At 47.7% G+C, this 21040-nt stretch overlaps 1 protein-coding gene across 1 annotated transcript in view; it reads right to left on the bottom strand.

Annotated features, from left to right (window-relative positions):
- Positions 1 to 4160: 4160 nt before the first annotated feature.
- The window catches only part of LOC148506449 (uncharacterized), a 164378-nt gene continuing 147498 nt past the window's right edge, over positions 4161 to 21040 (bottom strand). The window contains 1 exon segment of the mRNA XM_088446713.1: positions 4161 to 4271. Coding sequence (XP_088302839.1) covers positions 4161 to 4271 — 111 coding nt within the window.

Genomic DNA, 21040 nt, shown 5'->3' on the forward strand with positions numbered 1-21040 from the left:
TAGAGGTTGTGTAATTTAATGTCTGCACATACTCACCATACGGACATTTTCCTGAAGACCATCATTCACTGTAAAACATGAGCGGTCTTACACAAAATGGCGCCTGTACAGGAGACATCACGTGACCAACATTAACTCTTGTGCCGCATTTATTGTATGGATGTGTGGCTGTTGATTGGCTGTTATGAGAAAACAATATTACCCATGATCCTCTCCTGCTGGTGATGTGTGTAATGTATCTGTTGTCTGTCTGATCTCTACACCAGGGGGCAGGTGACCTGTGGCACTCCAGCTGCTGAGGAACTACACATCCCAGCATGCCATAATAGCAGCACTGTGGCAGGGCATGCTGGGATGTGTAGTTCCCCAGCAGCTGGGGTGGCTGCCCCTGGTGTAATGTGACAGAGATAGGATGTGATAAGAGGTCTCTGTGTTATACACAGCTGTCACTTAAGCTGCCATCATATATGTTATCATTGGGAATGTTCCTGTTAGTGAGTACAGAGCAGCCCCACAGTACAGCACATCTCATGCATGTATGTATGTGTTATGTGCTGCAGCTCTCGCTGTCTCTCTCTCTTATTATAGGTTATTATGTAGTAACGCAGAGACACAAACTTTCCTGTTGGCCAAGTGGTAAAACATACCGGCGTCACTGCGGCACATACAGGAGGAGAATGGGCACAGTTATGTGTAAGGGAGGGAGCTGTGTTACCAGGGGCATATCTATAATGGGTGCACCCATAATATTACCTATCCGAAGTCCCACATCGGCGCGGAGGTCCGGCACTGTAAAGCGACTGGAAAATGGCCGCGGTGGCCATTTTCCCGTTGTTTGCGCATGCGCAGCACAGGGAAAATGGCCGCCGCAGCCATTTTCCCGGTGACCTGTGCATACAGACTCTGGGCACACTCTAGTGCCTGTAACTCTGGCGCTGGCCGCGCACAGCTCAGTACCCTGCCGGGCGGAGAGGAGGGGGCCCGTGTCGGAGACTGCACACGGGCCCCCTCCTCTCTAGAAATGCCCTTGTGTGTCACACATGCCGACATCTGTAAGCACCTGTGGCGGAGTCCCTGGGGGGGGACCCTCTCCGATGGGGAGGTGTTGCCATGTTCACGTCCATGTTGTTCACCGCATCTTACAGCAGGGAGTTGGGGTAGGGTCACCACCCATCCGGGATTCCTCCAGAAATCAGAAGATTTGTCTAGAGGACTTTTAAGATAGGCAGTGTCTGTAAATCTCCTGGGGGTGGAACCAAAACACTACTGACAGTCAGTGCACCCGCTTCCTGCCAATCTGTGGCCTGCGTAATGGTGCACACTAGAAGGGAGTGGGATCACTCACAATTTTGCCTAAGAACACAGCCATGAATAAAGAATGGTACCAAAACATCCTCCAAGAGCATCTTCTCCCAACCATCCAAGAACAGTTTAGTGAGGAACAATGCCTTTTCCAGCATGATGGAGCACCTTGCCATAAGGCAAAAGTGATAACTAAGGGCCTCATTCAGACCTACTCGCAAGCGGCTGTATGCTCGCAAGTGGGTCGATGGTGTGCACTGCGCATGCGCACGACGGAGGGAGCTCCGTCGTGCGCATGCGCCAGACGCGACGAGCGAAGGACTTTCCTTCGCTCGTTGTGTCTGATCAAAGGGGGCGTGCTGTCGATGTTGATTGACAGCACGCCCCCTTTGGTGGGCGTGCCGGGGGCGTGCCTCACCGACAGAGGCGTTCCCCTTGGAACGCCTTCCGTCAGAAGCCGGCCCCACTGACATCACTAGTGATGTCAGTGGGAGTGATTTTGGCTCTGATAGAGCCAAAATCACTCCAGGGCTTGTGGTCGAAAACCCCGACCACAGGCTTCTGGTCACACTGGCGATGGTCGCGATGGTCAAGACCATCGCGACCATCATCCTGCACGCTCGTATGAGCTGTGGGTGGTGACCCACAGCTATACGAGCGTCCAGGAGGACGCTCCATTTTTATGGAGGACGGCCCTCATTCAGAGCGAGCGCTCTGCTCAGAGCGTCCGGCTCTGAATGAGGGCCTAAGTGGCTCAGGGAACAAAACATCGAAATTTTGGGTCCATGGCCAGGAAACTCCCCAGACCTTAATCTCATTGAGAACTTTTGGTCAATCCTCAAGAGGCGGGTGTACAAACAAAAACCCACAAATTCTGTCAAACTCCAAGCATTGATTAGGCAAGAATGGAAGTCAGTATGTGGCCCAGAAGTTGATTGACAGCATGCCAGGGAGAATTGCAACGGTCTTGAAAAAGAAGGGTCAACACAATTTATCTTAATTTAATCATTTGTGATACATTTCTCAATACACCAGAGCAAAAAACTTGGTCGTTGCTGTGTCTACCTTGGTCGCAGCTCAGTGTAAAAGGTTCCCTGAATTATAACCCGGGTCAAGTGACCCGGCAATCCAACCCAGGTAGCTACAAGGGTCGGACCCAGGATGGACCTGGGTAATGGTGCAGTGTAAACGCCGCAACCCGGGTTATCCGACCTGGGTCATGCCTAAAATGAGCTGATTGGTGGTTGTGGAGCAGTCACCTCCCACTTTTTATGACCTCACAAGTTTAGCATGGCAGGCCCAGATTCATTGTAAAGGGGGCTGACCTGAGAATAACCCAGATCGATGGTGTTATGTAAACGGTGTCTGACCTGGCTTGTAACCATGTCTGAAAACCCAGGTCGGACCGGGGTTTTTGGTGGAAAAGAGGTATAAGAAACTTTTGGTCTGAGGGCACCATGAAAAAGATGCTGATACTCTAGCGCACAGCGTTTCCAGAAAGTTTGCGAACCACTGTACTTTGGTACACATTCCCAGCAAAAGTCTGCTCCTCATTTATTCTCTATGTAGGAATGATGGTTGCCCAGGACCATAAGATAACTCTCAGGGCCTGATTCAGAGCCAGACGCTCTGAACGAGCGCCCGCTCTGAATCAGGGCATTTTTTTTTTTCATAGTGCGGCCTTTTGGCCGCTCGCATAGCTGTGGGTTAAGACCATCGCGACCATCGGGCTTGCAACAAGACCCTTGTGGTAGGGTCTCGTTAGCCGCAAGCCCTGGAGTGCTTTTGGCTGTATCAGAGCCAAAAGCATTCCCACTGACATCACTAGTGATGTCAGTGGGGCCGGACCCAGACGGTAGGCGTTCCCATGGGAACGCCTCTGTCTGGGCAGCCACGCCCCCGGCACGCCCACCAAAGGGGCGTGCTGTCACTCACCATCGACAGCACGCCCCCTTTGGTGCGAGACCCGGAGCGACGGCTCGGCCGTCGCTATCCGGGTCTCGCGCATGCGCACGACGGAGCAGCACTTGCCCAACATCGACCCGCTTGCGAGCGCTCACGAGCGGGTCTGAATCAGGCCCTCAGTGTCTCATATCTTTGAGACATTAAGGCATTGGAGAAAAAATATCTACCAGCATATGGAATATATACTCCCACACTCCCCTGCGAGGCCGTCCTCTGCTTTGTCTGCTTGCGGGTATATTTACTAGATTGCAGGTTTTTGGAAGTTGCCAATAGCAACCAGATTCTAGCTATTATCTTCTAGAAGGTGCTATATAATGCTAAGTGGACACTGGTTGCTATGGGCAACATCTCCACTTCTAAAAACTCACACTTTAGTAAATATACCCCTTAGTGCGCCTCCTCAGTGGCATGGTGTCATGTCTAATTTTGGGACATGAGCCACACAGGGTAGAAAACGGCCCCTGTAGTCTTGCTGGTCATATAGGTTTTATCAGCAAACATCTCCCCATCATAACTGGTTACAGGCACATATAACTTACAGTACATAAGCCACTGATTCTCTCTACCTTTGTTTAATCATTTTATTTAATTAAGGGAGGCTCAGGAGGAGTTGGCAGAAAGACAGACACATGGTTAGATAAAATGATAAGTCATGGTAAATTCAATTCAGTGTGCAATTTGTGCAGATGCAGATCCAACTAAAAAAAAAACATGGTTGCTGCCATATTAACCGCAAAATTTTTTTTTGTTATTTAATGGTAAACAGCCTGTACCCTAAAATATGTGTTTATTACTGATCCAAAGAAAAATATAAACTGTTTAAAAATGCATTAAATGACTGATTTGTGCATTTTTTTAAAGTAAAAAAATTATAATAAGCAAACAAATTTTGTTTAATTACAAACAGGCTTCCTAATTCTTAGATTCTTCTGATGATTAACAAGACCTACTTTCCTTGTAAAACATTTCCCACACTTAGAACATAAAGTGGAGTTCACGGGAGCCTAGGTCAGAATTCAGGGAGGTCACGGATAAGTTAAGGGGCTATCCACTAGGCGACCTGAACAACTGAACGTCTAGCCACAACTTCGAGAGAATCCACTTTTATGGTCCACACGTAAAGTATGGTACATTTTAAGGCAAACAAAATAAGTAGAGATATGGTAAGAACTTACCTTTGATATCTCTTTTCTACGAAGTCCATAGGGTCCATAGGGAGACCTTGGGGTATAAGTAATGCAGAGTCATCCGGGCACCTTACGCAGTAAATTTTTCTCCCAGGATGCACTTGGGTCTCCCTATATACCCCACCCCCCAGCCAGAGGCTCCTCAGTTACATAGCAAGCCAAAAGGTCGGAGGAGGACAAAAGAGAGAGAAGAAAGTCTGGAACACTCAAGAATGACATTCTCACACAGAAGGAGACAGAAAACCAGTGACCAGAGCTAAGCCCAACTGAAGCACAGGTGTGTCAGGGTGGGTGCCCTGTGGACCCTATGGACTTTGTAGAAAAAGTGATAAAAGGTAAGTTCTTACCATATCTCTAATTTTATACTTCAGGGTCCATAGAAGGTCCACAGGGAGACCTTGAGGATTTCCCAAAGCAGTACCTTCAAGGGTGGGGACGCTCCTGGGCAGAAAGGAGAATCCACCGCCTGAAGGAAGCATCCTGAATGGCAAAGGTATCAAAAGAGTAATACATCAAAAAGGTCTGGTTAGAAGACCACATAGCTGCCTTACAAAGCTGTAAAGCTGAGGCACCACGACGAGCTGCCCACGAAGAGCCCACAGACCGAGTAGAATGGACAGTAACAGAGGGCGGGACTGGAAGACCCTCATGAATGTAAGCCTCAGAGATAGTCATGCGAAGCCATCTAGCCAAAGTTTGTTTATTGGCTGGCCATCCTCTCTTGTGGAAACCATAAAGTACAAACAAGAAGTCTGATTTCCGGAGAGACTGGTACGATCCATATAAATCTTGAGGGCACGTACCACATCCAATGAGACCTCTCCTGCCGAGAGGTCTGGGGAGTTAAAAGCCGGCGCAATAATTTCCTCATTAATGTGGAAACTAGAAATGGGGAATGACGAGAGAGCCCCCAAATCGGACACCCTTCTGGCCAAAGCAATAGTCAGTAAGCCATTTGACGTCTGCTGAGCTTAGTGGCTCAAAGGGAGGCCCCTGGAGGGCCCTAAGGACAACAGCCAAATCCCAAGGCACTACAGGAGGGACAAAGGGAGGCTGGATACGAAGGACCACCTGAAAGAAAGTGCAAATATAAGGAAGAGGAGCAATTCTAAGCTGGAACCATACTGAAAGGACTGAAACATGGACCTTCAGTGAGGCAAGGTGGAGACATAGGTCCAAACCTGCCTGTAGGAAAGCCAACATCCTGGATATCCTAAACACCTGGGGATCGTAACCTCTGGGATGACACCATTCAAAATAGGTATGCCATACCCTGAGGTAAATTCTAGCAGAAGCAGGTTTACGTGCTCTGAGCATGGTGTTAACCACAGAGTCAGAAAAACCCTTGAATCTTAGAAGGGATGTCTCAAGAGCCACGCCGTCAAAGACAGATGGCCCAGATAGGGGTAGAGGCAAGGACCCTGAGACAACAGGTCTGGACACTGAAGCAACAGCAACGGAGTGTCGATGGAGAGACTCTGAAGATCTGAGTACCATGGACGTCTGGGCCACGCTGGAGCCACCAGCAGGAACGTGCCTCCTTCTCGCTTGAACTTTCGAAGAACCCGAGGAAGAAGAGAGAATGGAGGAAACAGGTTCACAAACTGGAATGTCCACTTGACTGACAGAGCGTCCACCAGGAGGGCTTTGGTGTCTCTTGTCCTGGACACGTACCGTGTCAGTTTGAGACCATTCCCCTGGGTGCACGTCATGATGGCTGATGAAGTCCGCTTCCCAATTCAGCACTCCTGGAATGAACACTGCCGATATGGCTGGTAGATGGCCTTCCGCCCATGTCAGAATGCGTGACACCTCCGTTATTGCCGTCTGACTTCAAGTTCCTCCTTGATGGTTTAGGTAAGCCACTGTCATGGCGTTGTCTGACTGTACTTGCACGGGCCATCTGTGAAGTAGAAGCCTGGCTAGTTCCTGAATATTTCTCAAATTTCCAATATGTTTATTAGTAGTGCAGATTTCTCTACAGTTCATTTTCTCTGGAAGGAGTGGGGACCTGTCACTGCACCCCAGCCCCAGAGACTGGTGTCCGTCGTCAGAAGGACCCAGTCCTAGATCCAAAACGGACGCCCCCTGGAGAGGTGGCCCGTCTGCAGCCACCATTTCAGAGATAGGCGCACCTCTGGAGGGAGCACCAACATTTGAGTCCCAACTGGAGAGGATTCATTTCTGCAGATGCCGGGAATTAAACTGGGCATACTCCACCATGTCGAATGTTGACACCATTGATCCCAGTAACTGCATGGATGAGTGGACAGACACTCGGTGATGTTGAAGACATATGCGTACTCACGTCTGCAAAGTGGAGATCTTTTCTGCTGTCAGAATTATCCTTTGCTGTTGTGAATCCAACAGAGCTTACAGATGGAGCATTCTTTGAGACAGAATCAGAGAGGACTTCTTCCAATTGATCAGCCACCCCTATTTCTGAGCACAAATATTGTCAGCTGCAGGTTGTGGTGAAGTACCTCTGGAGACCCGGCTAATAGTAAGAGGTCGTCCAGGTATGGCAGTAGGCGGACCCTCTGCAGTTGCAGATGGGCCACCATAACTGTCATGACCTTTGTAAACACACCAAGGTGCAGTTGCAAGGCCAAACGGCAGAGCCCGAAACTGGAAGGATTGTTCTGATACAGCAAACCTGAGAAATTGTTGGTGAGCTGAAGTAATTGGAATATGCAGGTATGCATCCTGAATATCCAGGGACACCATAAAATCCCCAGGTTCCATAGCCAGTATAACTGAGCACAGGGTTTCCATCCTTGAACCTGGGTACCCTGAGAAATTTGTTCAGGGATTTGAGATTGAGAATAGGACGGAAAGAACCATTTGGTTTCTGGACCAAAAAGAAGGCTGGAATAATAACCCGTGTCCCTCCTGGACAACAGGACTGGTACAATGACCCCTTCCTGCAGCATGGATTGTACCACCTCTTGCATAGCCAAAGCCTTGTCCAAGTCTTTCGGAAGTCTTGTGCAAAATAATTGAATGGGAGGCCTTCTGTGGAAGGAGAGGGTATACCCCAGAAAGACCACTTCCCTCAGGAGGCCCGTCCCATCAGGCGGGGGGCTTGTCATCAGGTTTGGCAGCTGGACATCTTGCACTCCAAGCCTGTTTCTTAGGCTTGGTGGTTTTCTTGGTGGTTGACGGCCTAGGAAAGGACTGAGCTCTAGCCCTACCTGGGGCCCAATAAGTCTGAAAGGACTGAGTCCTAGACCCTGAAGGAGCAGAAGCAGACTGCAGACAGGCTGATTTAGCCGCTTCAGTGTATCCACAATTTTATCCAAATCAGGACCAAAAAAAACTTTACCGTCATAAGGTAAACACTCCAAACCCTTCTTGGAGTCCGTATCTGCCCTCCAAGAATGTAACCACAGAGAATGGCGATGGCAATGGCCGCAAGGAAATCCTGGCACTCCCATGGCGACTCCTGCTGAGTGGAAGAAGTTGCAGAGGGACCTGGAGGAGAATTACACTGTACACATAACTCCTCAGAGACTATGGACCTCATTCAGAGTCGGTCGCGAGCGCCGAGTGCCGACTCGATGGTAAGTCCTGCGCACGAGCCCCGTAGCGAGAGACAAACTTTCTCGCTCCGGAGCTCGCTACCAAAGGGGCGGCTGTCGATGTTGATCGACAGCTCGCTCCGTTTGGTAGGTGGGCCCCCCCGGTGGCAGCACAAATGAAGGCATTCCCATGCGAACGCCTGCCATTTGTGGGCGGCCCCACTGACATCATCAATGATGTCAGTGGGGAGCTTCCTGCTCAAACAGAGCAGGAAGCTCCCTGGGGCTTACGAGTGCCGAGACCCAACCTTAGGGTTTCGTCATAAGCCCCGATGGTCGCGATGGTGATGACCATCGCGACCATCACCCTGGTCGCAAGCTAAGCTGTGGGTGGTAACCCACAGCTTAGCTTGCGACCAGGGGGCAGCACTTTGAAAAATAAAGCGCACGCCCTCATTAATAGAGAGCGATCGCTTCTTGCGATCGCCTCTGAATGAGGGCCTATGTCTCCTGCCCGTAATACAGCTTTACACTTTTTACAGCACAGCTTATTAGGAACATAATTAGTCATATCACTCTCACTGCCAGACATAGTGGAGAGAATACCACTCTTTACTGGACTGCGTATAAAGTCACAGACTGCGATATTTGCTGCACCCACACAACACCAGTGCTATGGCTTAAAATCGCAAAATAGCTAAATAAGTACAGGGATAGCAACAAAGCTGACAGTATAGAGAAAAACTCCAGACAGCGCTAGCATACAGTCGCAGACAATGCAGAATAATGACAATACCTGTGCTTAAACAGCACTTACTGGTCAACTTCGTAGACTTAGCGTCTAGTAGGACAAAAGCGCTACATTCACTGACCACAGCCCGGAGGAGAGATATGTAGGGGGACCCGGACTCCACACCGCCCGCCAAGATCTGCAACTAACAGACAGGCAATGGCCACCGAAGAACTCTTGAGGAGGCGGAGAAGGAAGCTGTCACAGCCCAGCCAGACCGCGGTGGAAAGACGCACTGTGCAGCAGGAGGAGCCGGCTGTAAACAGGGAAGGCTACCTCCAATGGCCAGCGTTTAACTCCTGGGACGCTGAAGCATTCTGAAAAACTCCAGCCCCAGTGTCCCAGGCGGCTTTGTGGAAGCGCAGGACTCAGTGCCTGGCTCCACACGCTGTCAACCCCAGGGAGTCCCCAGCCCTGTAGGCAAAATACTGCGATTCGGCACACACCACTGCAGCGCGTGATGCTTACCTGCTCCCCCGTAACATCCGTCCACAGTCTAGCGAACTTCCGGGGTCTCTGCCAGCCAAGACCCCAGAGGCCCGCCGAGGTCCCCGGATCAATACCGGTGTCTCGGCGGCAGCGGGATGATGACGCAACAGTGCAACTTCAACTGGACTGTCTGCGCTGTTACAAAAGAAAAGTATTCTTCTACTTCAAACTTCAGGGCTGTTTTAGCAACAGCCCCACTGCATGTTCAGTGACCCGGCTCCGGACGGGCACCTAACGAAACTGAGGAGCCTCTGGCTGGGGTATATAGAGAGACCAAAGTGCATCCTGGGAGAAAAACTTACCGCGTAAGGTGCCCAGATGACTCTGCATCACCTATACCCCAAGGTCTCCCTGTGGGCCTTCTATGGACCCTGAAGTAGAAATAAACTCATATAAATCATATAAATCCTTTTACAAGGTTATATAAAGACGGTCCAACAACAATTAATGTCTTATTGGATAAACAGGCCAAACGACCTTTAACTTACTCTCAAACGATTGACAAATTCCCAATGTTCCGATTTCATCCACTCGCATATACAGTATGCAAACAAAATATTACATTTGTGCAACCACTAAGTGGTTCTCTGATGTTGATTGGGACAACCCATTAGACAAGTTACTTCTGTCTCCACCCAATATCTAGCCATGCTCTTTCCACTAATACCTCTTTTACACCAAAAACCCAGGTCCAATCTGGGTTTTCAGAAATGGTTCCAACCCAGGTCAGACACCATTTACACAGCACCATCGATCTGGGTTTTTCCCAGGTCAGCCCCATTCACACTGAAGCTTTGTCTGCCCTGCTAAACTTGTGAGGTCATAAAAAGTGGGAGGTGACTGCTCCACTGCCACCAATCAGCTAATTGTAGGCATGACCCAGGTCGGATAACCTGGGTTGCACCATTTACACTGCACCATTACCCAGGTCCATCCTGGGTCCGTCCCTGGTAGCACCTGGGTTGGATTGCCGGGTCAATTGACCCGGGTTATTTATCAAGGACCCTTTTACATTAAGCTGCAACCCAGGTAGACCCAGCAAAAACCCAGGTTTTTGCTCTGGTGTAAAAGGGGTATTATTATTCTTTTCTGAGAAAACAAATTGACCATGCCCAAGTAAGCACTGGAATGAGTAGATGGATAGTTGATGTTCCCTCTCTTTCCTGTGAAACTTGAAATAGAATGTTAGCCACCTCTAGGAAAATACTTCCCGTGGCACAATACCAAGAGATGTTTCTAAATTTATTTCACAGGGCTTATTTTCTCCCCACAGACAATTTATGGCAGGAATGGTGACGTCACCCTCATGTCCGCGTTGCCTATCTCCATTAGCAGACACATATCGCTACTTTTGGAAATGCCCTCTCCTTAGAATATATTGGTTACAGGTACGTAAATACGCATTAGACAACTTGGTAGACAATCTACCTTTTACTAATGAATGGGCGTTGTTTGGAGTTTTACCAGAGGGTCAAAGAGTCACTAAAGGTTGTAGAAAATGATTACTGATAATTAGTGCTAGATTATTAGAAATGCCTATTCGCACTCAGAGCCGTAACTAGACTTTTTGGTGCCCTGTGCTAGAAAGAGCATTGGCGCCCCCCTCATTTTTCAAAGGGACATAATGCACCCAAAAAAGGGCCATGGCTTCATGGGGAAGGCCCAGGTAAGAGATAGGAGAGGCCAGGAGATGCTGGGGATGAAATAAGAGGAAGCTACAAGCAAGACTGATAATAAACAGAAATATGATAGGCCGAAACAGCGCCCCCTGATCTGTGGTGCCCTGTGCGATGGCACCGGCCACACTACCCTAGCTACGGCCCTGTTCGCAGCGGAGGGTGCGAATTAACTGCCAAATGAGATTTGCGAGAAATGCATGAAAATGTAGGGAGACCATCCTGGACTCTCCCAAAATGGATAATTTATACCTCTTTTCCACCGAAAAACCCAGGTCCAACCTGGGTTTTTGGACATGGTTCCAACCCTGGTCAGACCCAGGTCAGACCCATTTACACTGCACCTTCGATCTGGGTTACTCCCAGGTCAGCCCTGTTCACACTGAACTCAGGTCTGCCCTGCTAAACCTGTGAGGTCATAAAAAGTGGGAGGTGAATGCTCCACAACCACCAATCAGCTCATTTTAGGCATGACCCAGGTCAGATAACCCGGGCTGCACCGTTTACACTGCACCATTACCCGGGACAATCCTGGGTCCAACCCTGGTAGCTACCTGGGTTGGATTGCTGGGTCACTTGACCTGGGTTATTTTTCAGGGATCCTTTTACACTGAGCTGAGACCGGGTAGACCCAGCAACAACCCAGGTTTTTGCTCTGGTGTAAAAGGGGTGTTAGCAGGACCGTATAGAAGGCCGTTTGTCACCATTATGAAGATACTGTAGGTGTTGAAATTGTGTGAAATGGCTATGTGCTTTTTTTTTTTTAATGCAAGAAAATGATAAAAAAACAAACTTTATTCGTTTAATCTTAAACAAATTAAATGAAAAATGCAAAAAAAACTAGGAAAAAGGGCGATTTGGGGGCACTTTAAGGGGACCTTGAAAAATGGATAAAAATTGATGAAAAAATAATTGTTTAACTAAAAAATTATTGTAATTAAATTTAGGGTGCATAAACAAACGAAAAAGTTGATTTTGAGGTAATTTCAGGACATTTTTTTTTTACCTCAAAAAATGACGTAATTATTGGACTAAATAAGCTAATTAGAAACTTTCAATTGCCTAATTGGTCATTAGGGAGGTGTCCAAGGGGTTCAGCACAGTGTCCCCACATTTTAACCTTAAAATAAAGATTTTCCTTCCCATCTCTCACCCTCAGGGAGGAGCGAGTGGAAAGTTGCGAATTCAGTCTGACTGATCAGTGTGAGTTGCTAATTGGATTGTAAAATGAATTCGCTATGTGAAAACGAAGTGAAAATCGCAACTCGCACCTCACAATTCGCACCTAATAGGATTGACCCCTCTGTGTGGTAGCACGCAAAGCGATTTTACAAGCCTGGATAAGTACTGCTCCTCCTGCTCTGACATTATTTAAAGAGAAGCTGTTCCATGTGTTTAATATGGAATGGATAGAATCCACATTAGAAAGGGAAGTTCGGGTCTCTAAATTTATTGATACGTGGGAGAGCTATATCTCAATTTTGCCCATTGATATTCAGAAACATATACACGCGTCGTTCAGGAACACTCAATGGTATAATTTACATGTATATCCAATGACCCTCCAATCATTCTGGATTGTTAATAAAAGCCAACTGAGGGATGCCTTAAAACCATTCTACATATATTTAGTAGTTGCGGTTGTGTCACTATTAAAGTTGGGGTATATAACTATATTTTTGCATTATTTGATTTTTTGTTGTGGTATACTGGGTTCCCCATCTCACTTCATACCTCATAACTCTCACTTTTGTCAAAGATAGGAGTGGGAATGGCATCGTAGGCCTGATTCAGAGCCGGACGCTCTGAACGAGCGCCCGCTCTGAATCAGGGCATTTTTTTTTATTGTGGCGGCCTCTTGGCCGCTCGCATAGCTGTGGGTTACCACCCACAGCTTATGCGAGCGGCCATGATGATGGTCGCAATGGTCAAGACCATCGGGCTTGTGACGAGACCCTTGCGGTAGGGTCTCGTTGCCGCAAGCCCAAGAGTGCTTTTGGCTCTAACAGAGCCGAAAGCACTCCCACTGACATCACTTGTGATGTCAGTGGGGCCGGCCCCAGACGGTAGGGGTCCCCATGGGAACGCCTCCGTCTGGGCAGCAACGCCCCCGGCACGCCCACCAAAGGGGGCGTGCTGTCACTCAATATCGACAGCATGCCCCCTTTGGTACGAGACCCGAAGCGATGCGCACAACGGAGCTGGCCCCGTCGTGCGCATGCGCACTGGGCCACCATCGACCCGCTATTATCTCAGTGTAGTACGAGTATAATGATTCAATTAACTTTGTTCAGTTAAACATTATAAATATGTATTACTATGATAATTTCAAAATATATTGTCAACGATATTGTTTTCAACCATTGAACTGTGATGTAAGTTATTGTTTTTTTCTATCTGTATATCATATACGGTGTTTCAATAAAAAATTTGAAAATGTAAAGTCGTTTGCCATTCAGCGTTGAGTGCATATCCACTAAACGACTTTTCTAAAGTTGTTCAGCAATATGCAGAAATTGACCAGCGTGTTTGAACAGCAAAAGACTTATTTTGTCGTTTGCATGGGAGTGCACGGCGCAGGACGTTTGCAGCCTATCCATTAGACAACTTTTTGAACGATCCGACCAAAACCTCCTGGTGTATTGGATAGGCCCCTTTAGACTAAAGCCACAGAAGTATGACGCACCTGCCCCTATAGGGTTGGCGCAGTCAATGCAGAAGCAGCAGAGGGACCCAATGAGCACATTTTCTGACATTACCCCTCTTTAGGGGTGAGCTCTGAACACCCAAAAAAGGGTTTTGAGGAAGCTTCTTATGAAAAAGTCAGAAATCATCGTGCATGACTGTCATATATTTTCAATGTCGAGAAACCTTGGCACCTAAAAGTTGTAGCACCTCGAACTCTTGTGGAACATAGGGTAATTTATCACCCAGCCATGGGCTCCAGGGTCTCTATTGTGAATTGGACATGGGTCTGGAGATACGGGATGGACGTCACGTTTATTAGCAGGTTGTCCAGGTATGGAATAACTATCACCCCTTTCCACCAAAATAGCATCACCATCAATGCCATAATCTTAATAAACTAAATATGTTAGCTAGCCATTTTGGGTGTCCTAATAGTTCACTTACGGCTCTCTAAGCATTTTAGCCAGCCATTGTGGGTGCCGGAATCATTTTAACTACCTTAGCCAGCCGCTGCTGCACCCAAACAGTGCTCTGATCGCCATTTTGGTGCCTGAATGGTATTGAGGCCACCTTAGCCAGCCAATCCTGGGGGGCCAGAATGGTTCAGTGACCAACCGAGCGAGCCATTATGGGTGCTGGAATGGTGCACTGACCACCTTAACCAGTCATTCTGGGTACTGGAATTGTTTACTAAATACATTAGCAAGGCAGTCATTCCGGGTGCTGGAATGGTTCATTTACCACATTACCCAGCCATTCTGTCTTCTGTCCATGCCCAAATTCTCTGATGAAACAAAATTTGAGTTTAAAGAGCATTTTCCCCCACACTCAAAACACTGAAATGGGTTCTCACCAGTGTGATGATTATGTGCCAAAAGTTGAGAACGCACAAGAAAACATTCCCCACACTCTGGACATGGAAATGGCTTCTCTCCTGTGTGAATGAGCTGATGTTTTTGAAGATTGTTTCTGTGTAAAATATTTCCCACACTCCAACACAAGGAAATTACTTCTCTACCGTCTGAGTTCTCAGATGTCTATTGAGATATCCTCTCTGTGTACAATGTTTCTCACTCCCAGGACATGAAAGTGGCATCTACTCTGTGTAAGTCCTGTTCTCCACACACAGCACACATCCCCCTTCTCACACAGAAAAAAAAAAGTCTCCCTAGCCATGACCCCAAACACATGGAACCATTACATCCTCTATATCACAGGTTCTCAAACTCGGTTCTCAGGACCCCAAACAGTCCATATTTTCCAGGTCTCCTCACAGAATCACAAGTGAAATAATTAGCTCCATCTGTGGATCTTTTAAAATGTATCAGTGAGTAATGACTACACCTGTGCACCTGCTGGGTGACCTGGAAAACGTGACCGGTGTGGGGTCCCGAGGACCGAGTTTGAGAACCTCTGCTCTATATGTACACTTATGTACATACATATACAACACAGTAGCTATACATAGTTATGAAAGATACAATATAATGTGTTAATTGGTCTTACTGTGTTATATTAAAAGGAATTCTATTTATGGTATTTTAACATGAATAGGTATCTTAAATGAAAACAACTCTACATGCATACATAAGTCTTTATTAATAAGAATACCATGACTCTTAGGAATATAATTAAAGGCAAATAATTATATTTATTGGTTCAACATTTGAAAGTGGTTTATTATTAGTCATACTATACATTTTCATTAAATGGTCATTACAATATTTGCTTCACTATAATACAACCGCATATCCTTTAGCAATCGCGATGCATAAGTTTTTATTTAACCATGTTTTCATATTTATATTAAAGACCTGCAAGAGCTTTATAGACTCCAACCATGGGAACCAGGAAGTTGTGTACGCCGGTCCTGGTCTCTAACAGGACTGTCCTAGCTCAGGATAAGTAGTGTGTGCGCCTGGAAATCTGAGGACCACATCAATCAATGATACCTGACAGACCAAATATCTATGGTATCATCACATTGTTACATTGTCAGTCACCAGTGGTGAGATATTGTCCAAGGTGTGACTATTGTATACATTGGGTGAGTGCAATTGAACACACATATATACTGATCACACAAATACATATATACTGAACAGTGTTATTTTTCCCTTTAGGTACATGCCCAGGGATTGGCCCATTGATGCCATCATTTCAAGTCAACAAAAAAAAGATTAGAAAGGATCAGAAAGTGCCGGAATCTCACCCCCACTCTATAAATAGGAACATGTCATCATATATTAATGTCCCCCTTCCCTTAAACACACACGGCCCGATTCAGAGCCACACGCCCATGCGTTACAGTGTACACACTAAGGCACAGCTGTGATTGAGATGCGCAGTATGAGAATCAGAGCTTTATAGATTCCAGCCATGGGAACCAGGAAGTCGTGTACGCCTGTCCTGGTCTCTTAACAGACCTGTCCTAGCGTAGGACAAGTAGTGTGTGTGGCTGGAAATCTGAGGACCACATCAATCAATCATAACTGACAGACCAAATATCTATGATATCATCACATTGTTACATTGTCAACCACCAGACAGTGGTGATATATTGTCCAAGGTGTGACTATTGTATACATTGGGTGAGTGCAAATTAACACACACATTACAGAAATAAGAAAACTGTATACTGGACAGTTTTTTTATTTTTCCTTTTAGGTACATGCACAGAGATTGGCCCATTGATGCCGTTTTAAGTCAGCAAAATAAAATTATTAAAAAGTATTAGAAAGTGATGGAATCTCTCCCTACTCTATAAATAGGAACATGACATCGTATATAAATATGTCCCCCTTCCCTCACACACACACAGCCTGATTCGGTGCTACACGCCCATGCATTGCAGAGTGTACGTACTAAAGCCTTGGAAATGTCTTGGAAAGTGCTGGGGTTTCCTGGGCGGTGACTGGAAGATGGATAAACAGATGCACAGAGATGGTTCCTCTTATGGGAGTGTTATGGGAGTACGGCGAGTGTGTCGCTGAAATGTCTGCATCCGTAGATGCTTAATCGCTCACATTGGGGGCCATATTCAGATGGGAAATCTGCACCTGCCATAGGACTTGTGGAGGAATTGATGGTGAGAGATGGTGGAATCTAAAGATGCACCAGGGAGTATTACAGTGTGTATACAGATGCTGAAGGTGGGATCCTCAGTCCTTGCACAGTCACATGGACAGATATACACTAGGGAGTATTACAGTGTGTATACAGATGCTGAAGGTGGGATCCTCAGTCCTTGCACAGTCACATGGACAGATATACACCAGGGAGTATTACAGTGTGTATACAGATGCTGAAAGTGGGATCCTCAGTCCTTGCACAGTCACATGGACAGATATACACTAGGGAGTATTACAGTGTGTATACAGATGCTGAAGGTGGGATCCTCAGTCCTTGCACAGTCACATGGACAGACATACACCAGGGAGTATTACAGTGTGTATACAGATGCTGAAAGTGGGCACCTCAGTCCTTGCACAGTCACATGGACAGACATACACCAGGGAAGGACTTTGTAGTAACATTTGTATATAGTCTCAGATGGGCGACTGAGTCTGTATCCACCTGTGAATAAGGCCCACAATGTCTGAGCCCGCTGCGAGTATAAGGTTGAATATAAAAGTGCCAGTATGGGCAGTTACCATGGTATAATATATAGTAATTGTATACAATAAAGAAAGTGGGCCAAGGTCCCACCACTGTATCACTTACCATATATAATTCCACCCCACAGTGTCAAGAGGCCTTAGCTGTGACTGTGATCTTTGGAAGTTGAGTTACACAATTCTGACTGATCTGGAGGGATCACGTCTTCAAGGTGACAGTGATTCCTGTATGACAAGTGTTTGGCTACTTTAGACATTTAACATTAGTATATAACAGTGAGATGAGAAGATTCACAGAGACCAATGATCTTAGTTTCTTATACAATTACCACTACTAAGCTACAGCGGTGAGTGGGGAAGGCAGAGTAACGTGAGCTGGAGCAAGGGGGAGTAGATGCCAAGACTCATGGACTGTTGGGACACAAGTGCTATTAATGAACAGGGTGAAAATGTATGTGGCAAAGAGGAAACCGGTACTGGAAAACTGTACAGGGAGAGGAAGGGAGAGGGAGAGAGAGGGAATTGGTACGGTTCGATTCCCGGCAGCGGCAGCCCGACATCAGCAGAGATCCCGGCAGCAGAAGCCCGACAGCGCTGGAAATCCCGATCGTGGATAGGTGAGTATCTACTAACCTAACCTAACCCCCCTAACCCTAACCCTCCTTATGGGTGCCTAACCCTAACCTCCCCCAAGTGCCTAACCCTAATCCCCCCTCTAAGTGCCTAACCCTAACCACCCCCTTCCCCGCTGCCTAACCCTAAGTCCCCCCCGGGGATGCCTAACCCTAATCCTCCCTCCCCCTAGCCTAACCCTAACCCTCCCGGGGGGGGTGCCTAACCCTAAGTCCCCCCCAGGAGCCCTAAACCTAACCCTCCCCCCCCCCCCCACGGCTGTCAGCCCGGAATTTCACCCTTGCCGGGATATGACAGTCGGGAAGCCGGCTGCCGGTATTTAGGCAGTCGGCTTCCCGATTGCATACCAGAGAGAGAGACTATACAATAAAAAAGTGAATGTACAGTGGCTGAAGCCAGCACTAATAATACACAATATTTCCTGCAGCAGCAATCCACCAATGCCGAAGGACTTTTCCAGGTAATAGGACAGCATGGCGTGCTAGGTCTGGTGTTCTGAGATGATGGCAGGAGCAGAGGTGTCTAGGGCATAGGTGAGTATTTTTTGAAAGAAGACAGAGTAGGGCAATAAAATAGAGAGGAAAAAAAAAAAAGAAAGAAAACATGGCAGGGTCAAGAGAATTATCTACGAAGTGCACATAGCTTTATGTGAGTCTGCAGACGGGGACAGGTTGAGCCAAAAGGAAATTACGATGAAAGAGCAGGAAGAACCAGTTGGACAATTTAGAGCAGAGATGCGAGAAGACGAGGCTGATGAAATATCCATTTGTTGGTGGGAGAGGAATTCCAATGAGAGAGCTGAAGGAGTGAGGGGGCGAAGACTAGTAGCAGCAGTGGCATCTAAGTTGTCAAAGAGACAGCGAGCAGCTTTGCAATTCCGTATGAAGCTGAATCAGGCCCCCAGTTCAAAAGCATAATACCTTACGAAAGTATGGATAGATGACCACGTGGCTGCCTTGCACAACTGAACTGCTGAGGCGCCACGTCGAGCTGCCCACGAAGGACCCACAGACCTAGTGGAATGAGCCCTAACTGAAGATAGAACAGGAAGGCCTTCATGAACATAAGCTTCAGAAATAGCCATGCAAATCCATCCTGCCAATGTTTGCTTAGTGGCAGGCCAACCCTTCTTACGGAAGCCATAAAAGGACAAACAAAGAGTCCGACTTCCTAAAAGAAGTGGTGCGGTCAACATAAATCTTCAAGGCCCCTGAGGCAACAGGTCCAGACGTTGAGGCAACAGCATCGGAGTGTCTACGGAGAGACTCCGAAGGTCTGAGTACCAGTGCCGTCTGGGCCACGCTGGAGCTACCAGCAGGAGCATGCCGCCTTCTTGCTTGAACTTGCGTATCACTCAAGGAAGAATGGAGAACGGAGGGAAAAGGTACGCAAACTGAAAGGTCCACCTGACCAACAGTGCGTCCACCAGAAGTGCCTCTGCATCTCTTGTTCTTGACCCATACACAGGTAGCTTGTTGTTGTGTCGGGAGGCCATGAGGTCTATCTCTGGAAAGCCCCACTTGTTCACCAGTAGCTGAAACACCTCCTGATGAAGAGACCACTCCCCTGGATGCACGTCTTGAGGACTGCAAAAGTCTGCCTCCCAGTTGAGGACTCCTGGTATGAACACTGCCGATATTGCAGGGAGATTGCCTTCCGCCCAAGCCAGAATGCGGGACACCTCCGTCAGAGCCGCCTGGCTGCAGGTCCCTACTTGGCGGTTTATGTAGGCCACTATGGTGGCATTGTCTGACTGTAGGGGTTTTCCATGCAGGACATGTCTTGTGTGCTGCAGAGCTTTCAATACTGCCCGAAGTTCCAATATGTTTATTGGAAGAGCAGATTCTGCTGACGTCCACCGTCCTTGGAAGAAGTGTGGACCCGTCACTGCTCCCCAGCCCCGGAGACTGGCGTCCGTTGCTAGAAGGACCCAGTCTGCAATCCAAAACAGGCGCCCCTTGTTTAGGTGAGCAGTCTGCAGCCACCAGACCAGAGACAGATGAACCTCTTGGGAAAGCGCCATTGTCTGTGTCTTTATCCGATGGGGCAACCCATTCCATCTGGAGAGGATCAACTTCTGCAGAGGTCTGGAGTGAACTGGGCGCACTCCACCATGTCGAACATCAACACCATAGATCCCAGTAACCTCATCGCCGAGTGAAGAGACACCCGGCGACTCCGCAGGCAATTGCGTACTTTTGCCTGCAATGCAGAGATCTTTTCCTGTCACAAAGATCCTCTGATGTTGGGAGTCCAACAGGGCTCATAGATGGATCATCCTCTGCGAAAGAACCAGGGAGGACTTCTTCCAATTTATCAGCCAGCCGTGATTCTGCAACACAGAGACCATCAGTTGCAGATGGCGCTGAAGTTTCTCTGGAGACTCTGCCAACAACAGGAGGTTGTCCAGATATGGTAACAAGCGAACCCCCTGCATCTGCAGGTGAGTTGCCATAACTTTGGTAAACACTCGAGGCGCTGTGGCCAGACCAAAAGGCAGTGCCTAAAACTGGAAGTGGTCACTGACCACTGCAAACCTGAGGAAACACTGGTGCGCTGAGACAATAGGGATATGCAGATAAGCATCCTGAATATCTAGCGACACCATGAAATCCCCTGGTTCTATCGCCAATTTGTTGAGGGATTTGAGGATTGGCCGGTAGGACCCATTGGGTTTTCCGTACTAGAAAAAGATTGGAGTAATACCCCAATCCCCTCTGAGACAAAGGAACCGGCACTATGACCCCAGATTGGATCATAGAGTGTAATACCTTCAGGAACTCCAGGGCCTTGTCCCGATTGGACTGAAGACCTGTGGTGAAAAACTGGCTGGGAGGCCTTCGCGGAAGGAGAGGGCAGACCCCTAAGAGACTACTTCTCTTACCCAAGTGTCCGAGGTGGTCAGACGCCAACACTGGGCGAATTGGTCCCCCAAAGAGACGCCCGTCCCATCAGGCTGAAGGCTTGTCGTCCAACTTGGGAGCAGGACATCTAGTACTCCAAGCCTGCTTCTTGGGCTTTGCAGATTTCTTGGCTCCTGCCTGTCTCGGAAAGGACTGTACCTTGGACTTACCCTGGGTTCTGTAAGGCGAAAAGGACGATGAACCCGACCCTGATGGGACCGTAGCTGATGGCAGGCACGCAGACTTAGCTGCTGCCAAAGTAGCCACAA

The sequence above is a fragment of the Taudactylus pleione genome, unplaced genomic scaffold, assembly GCF_031769625.1.
Source record: "Taudactylus pleione unplaced genomic scaffold, aTauple2 ptg000403l, whole genome shotgun sequence".
Lineage (NCBI taxonomy): Eukaryota > Metazoa > Chordata > Amphibia > Anura > Myobatrachidae > Taudactylus > Taudactylus pleione.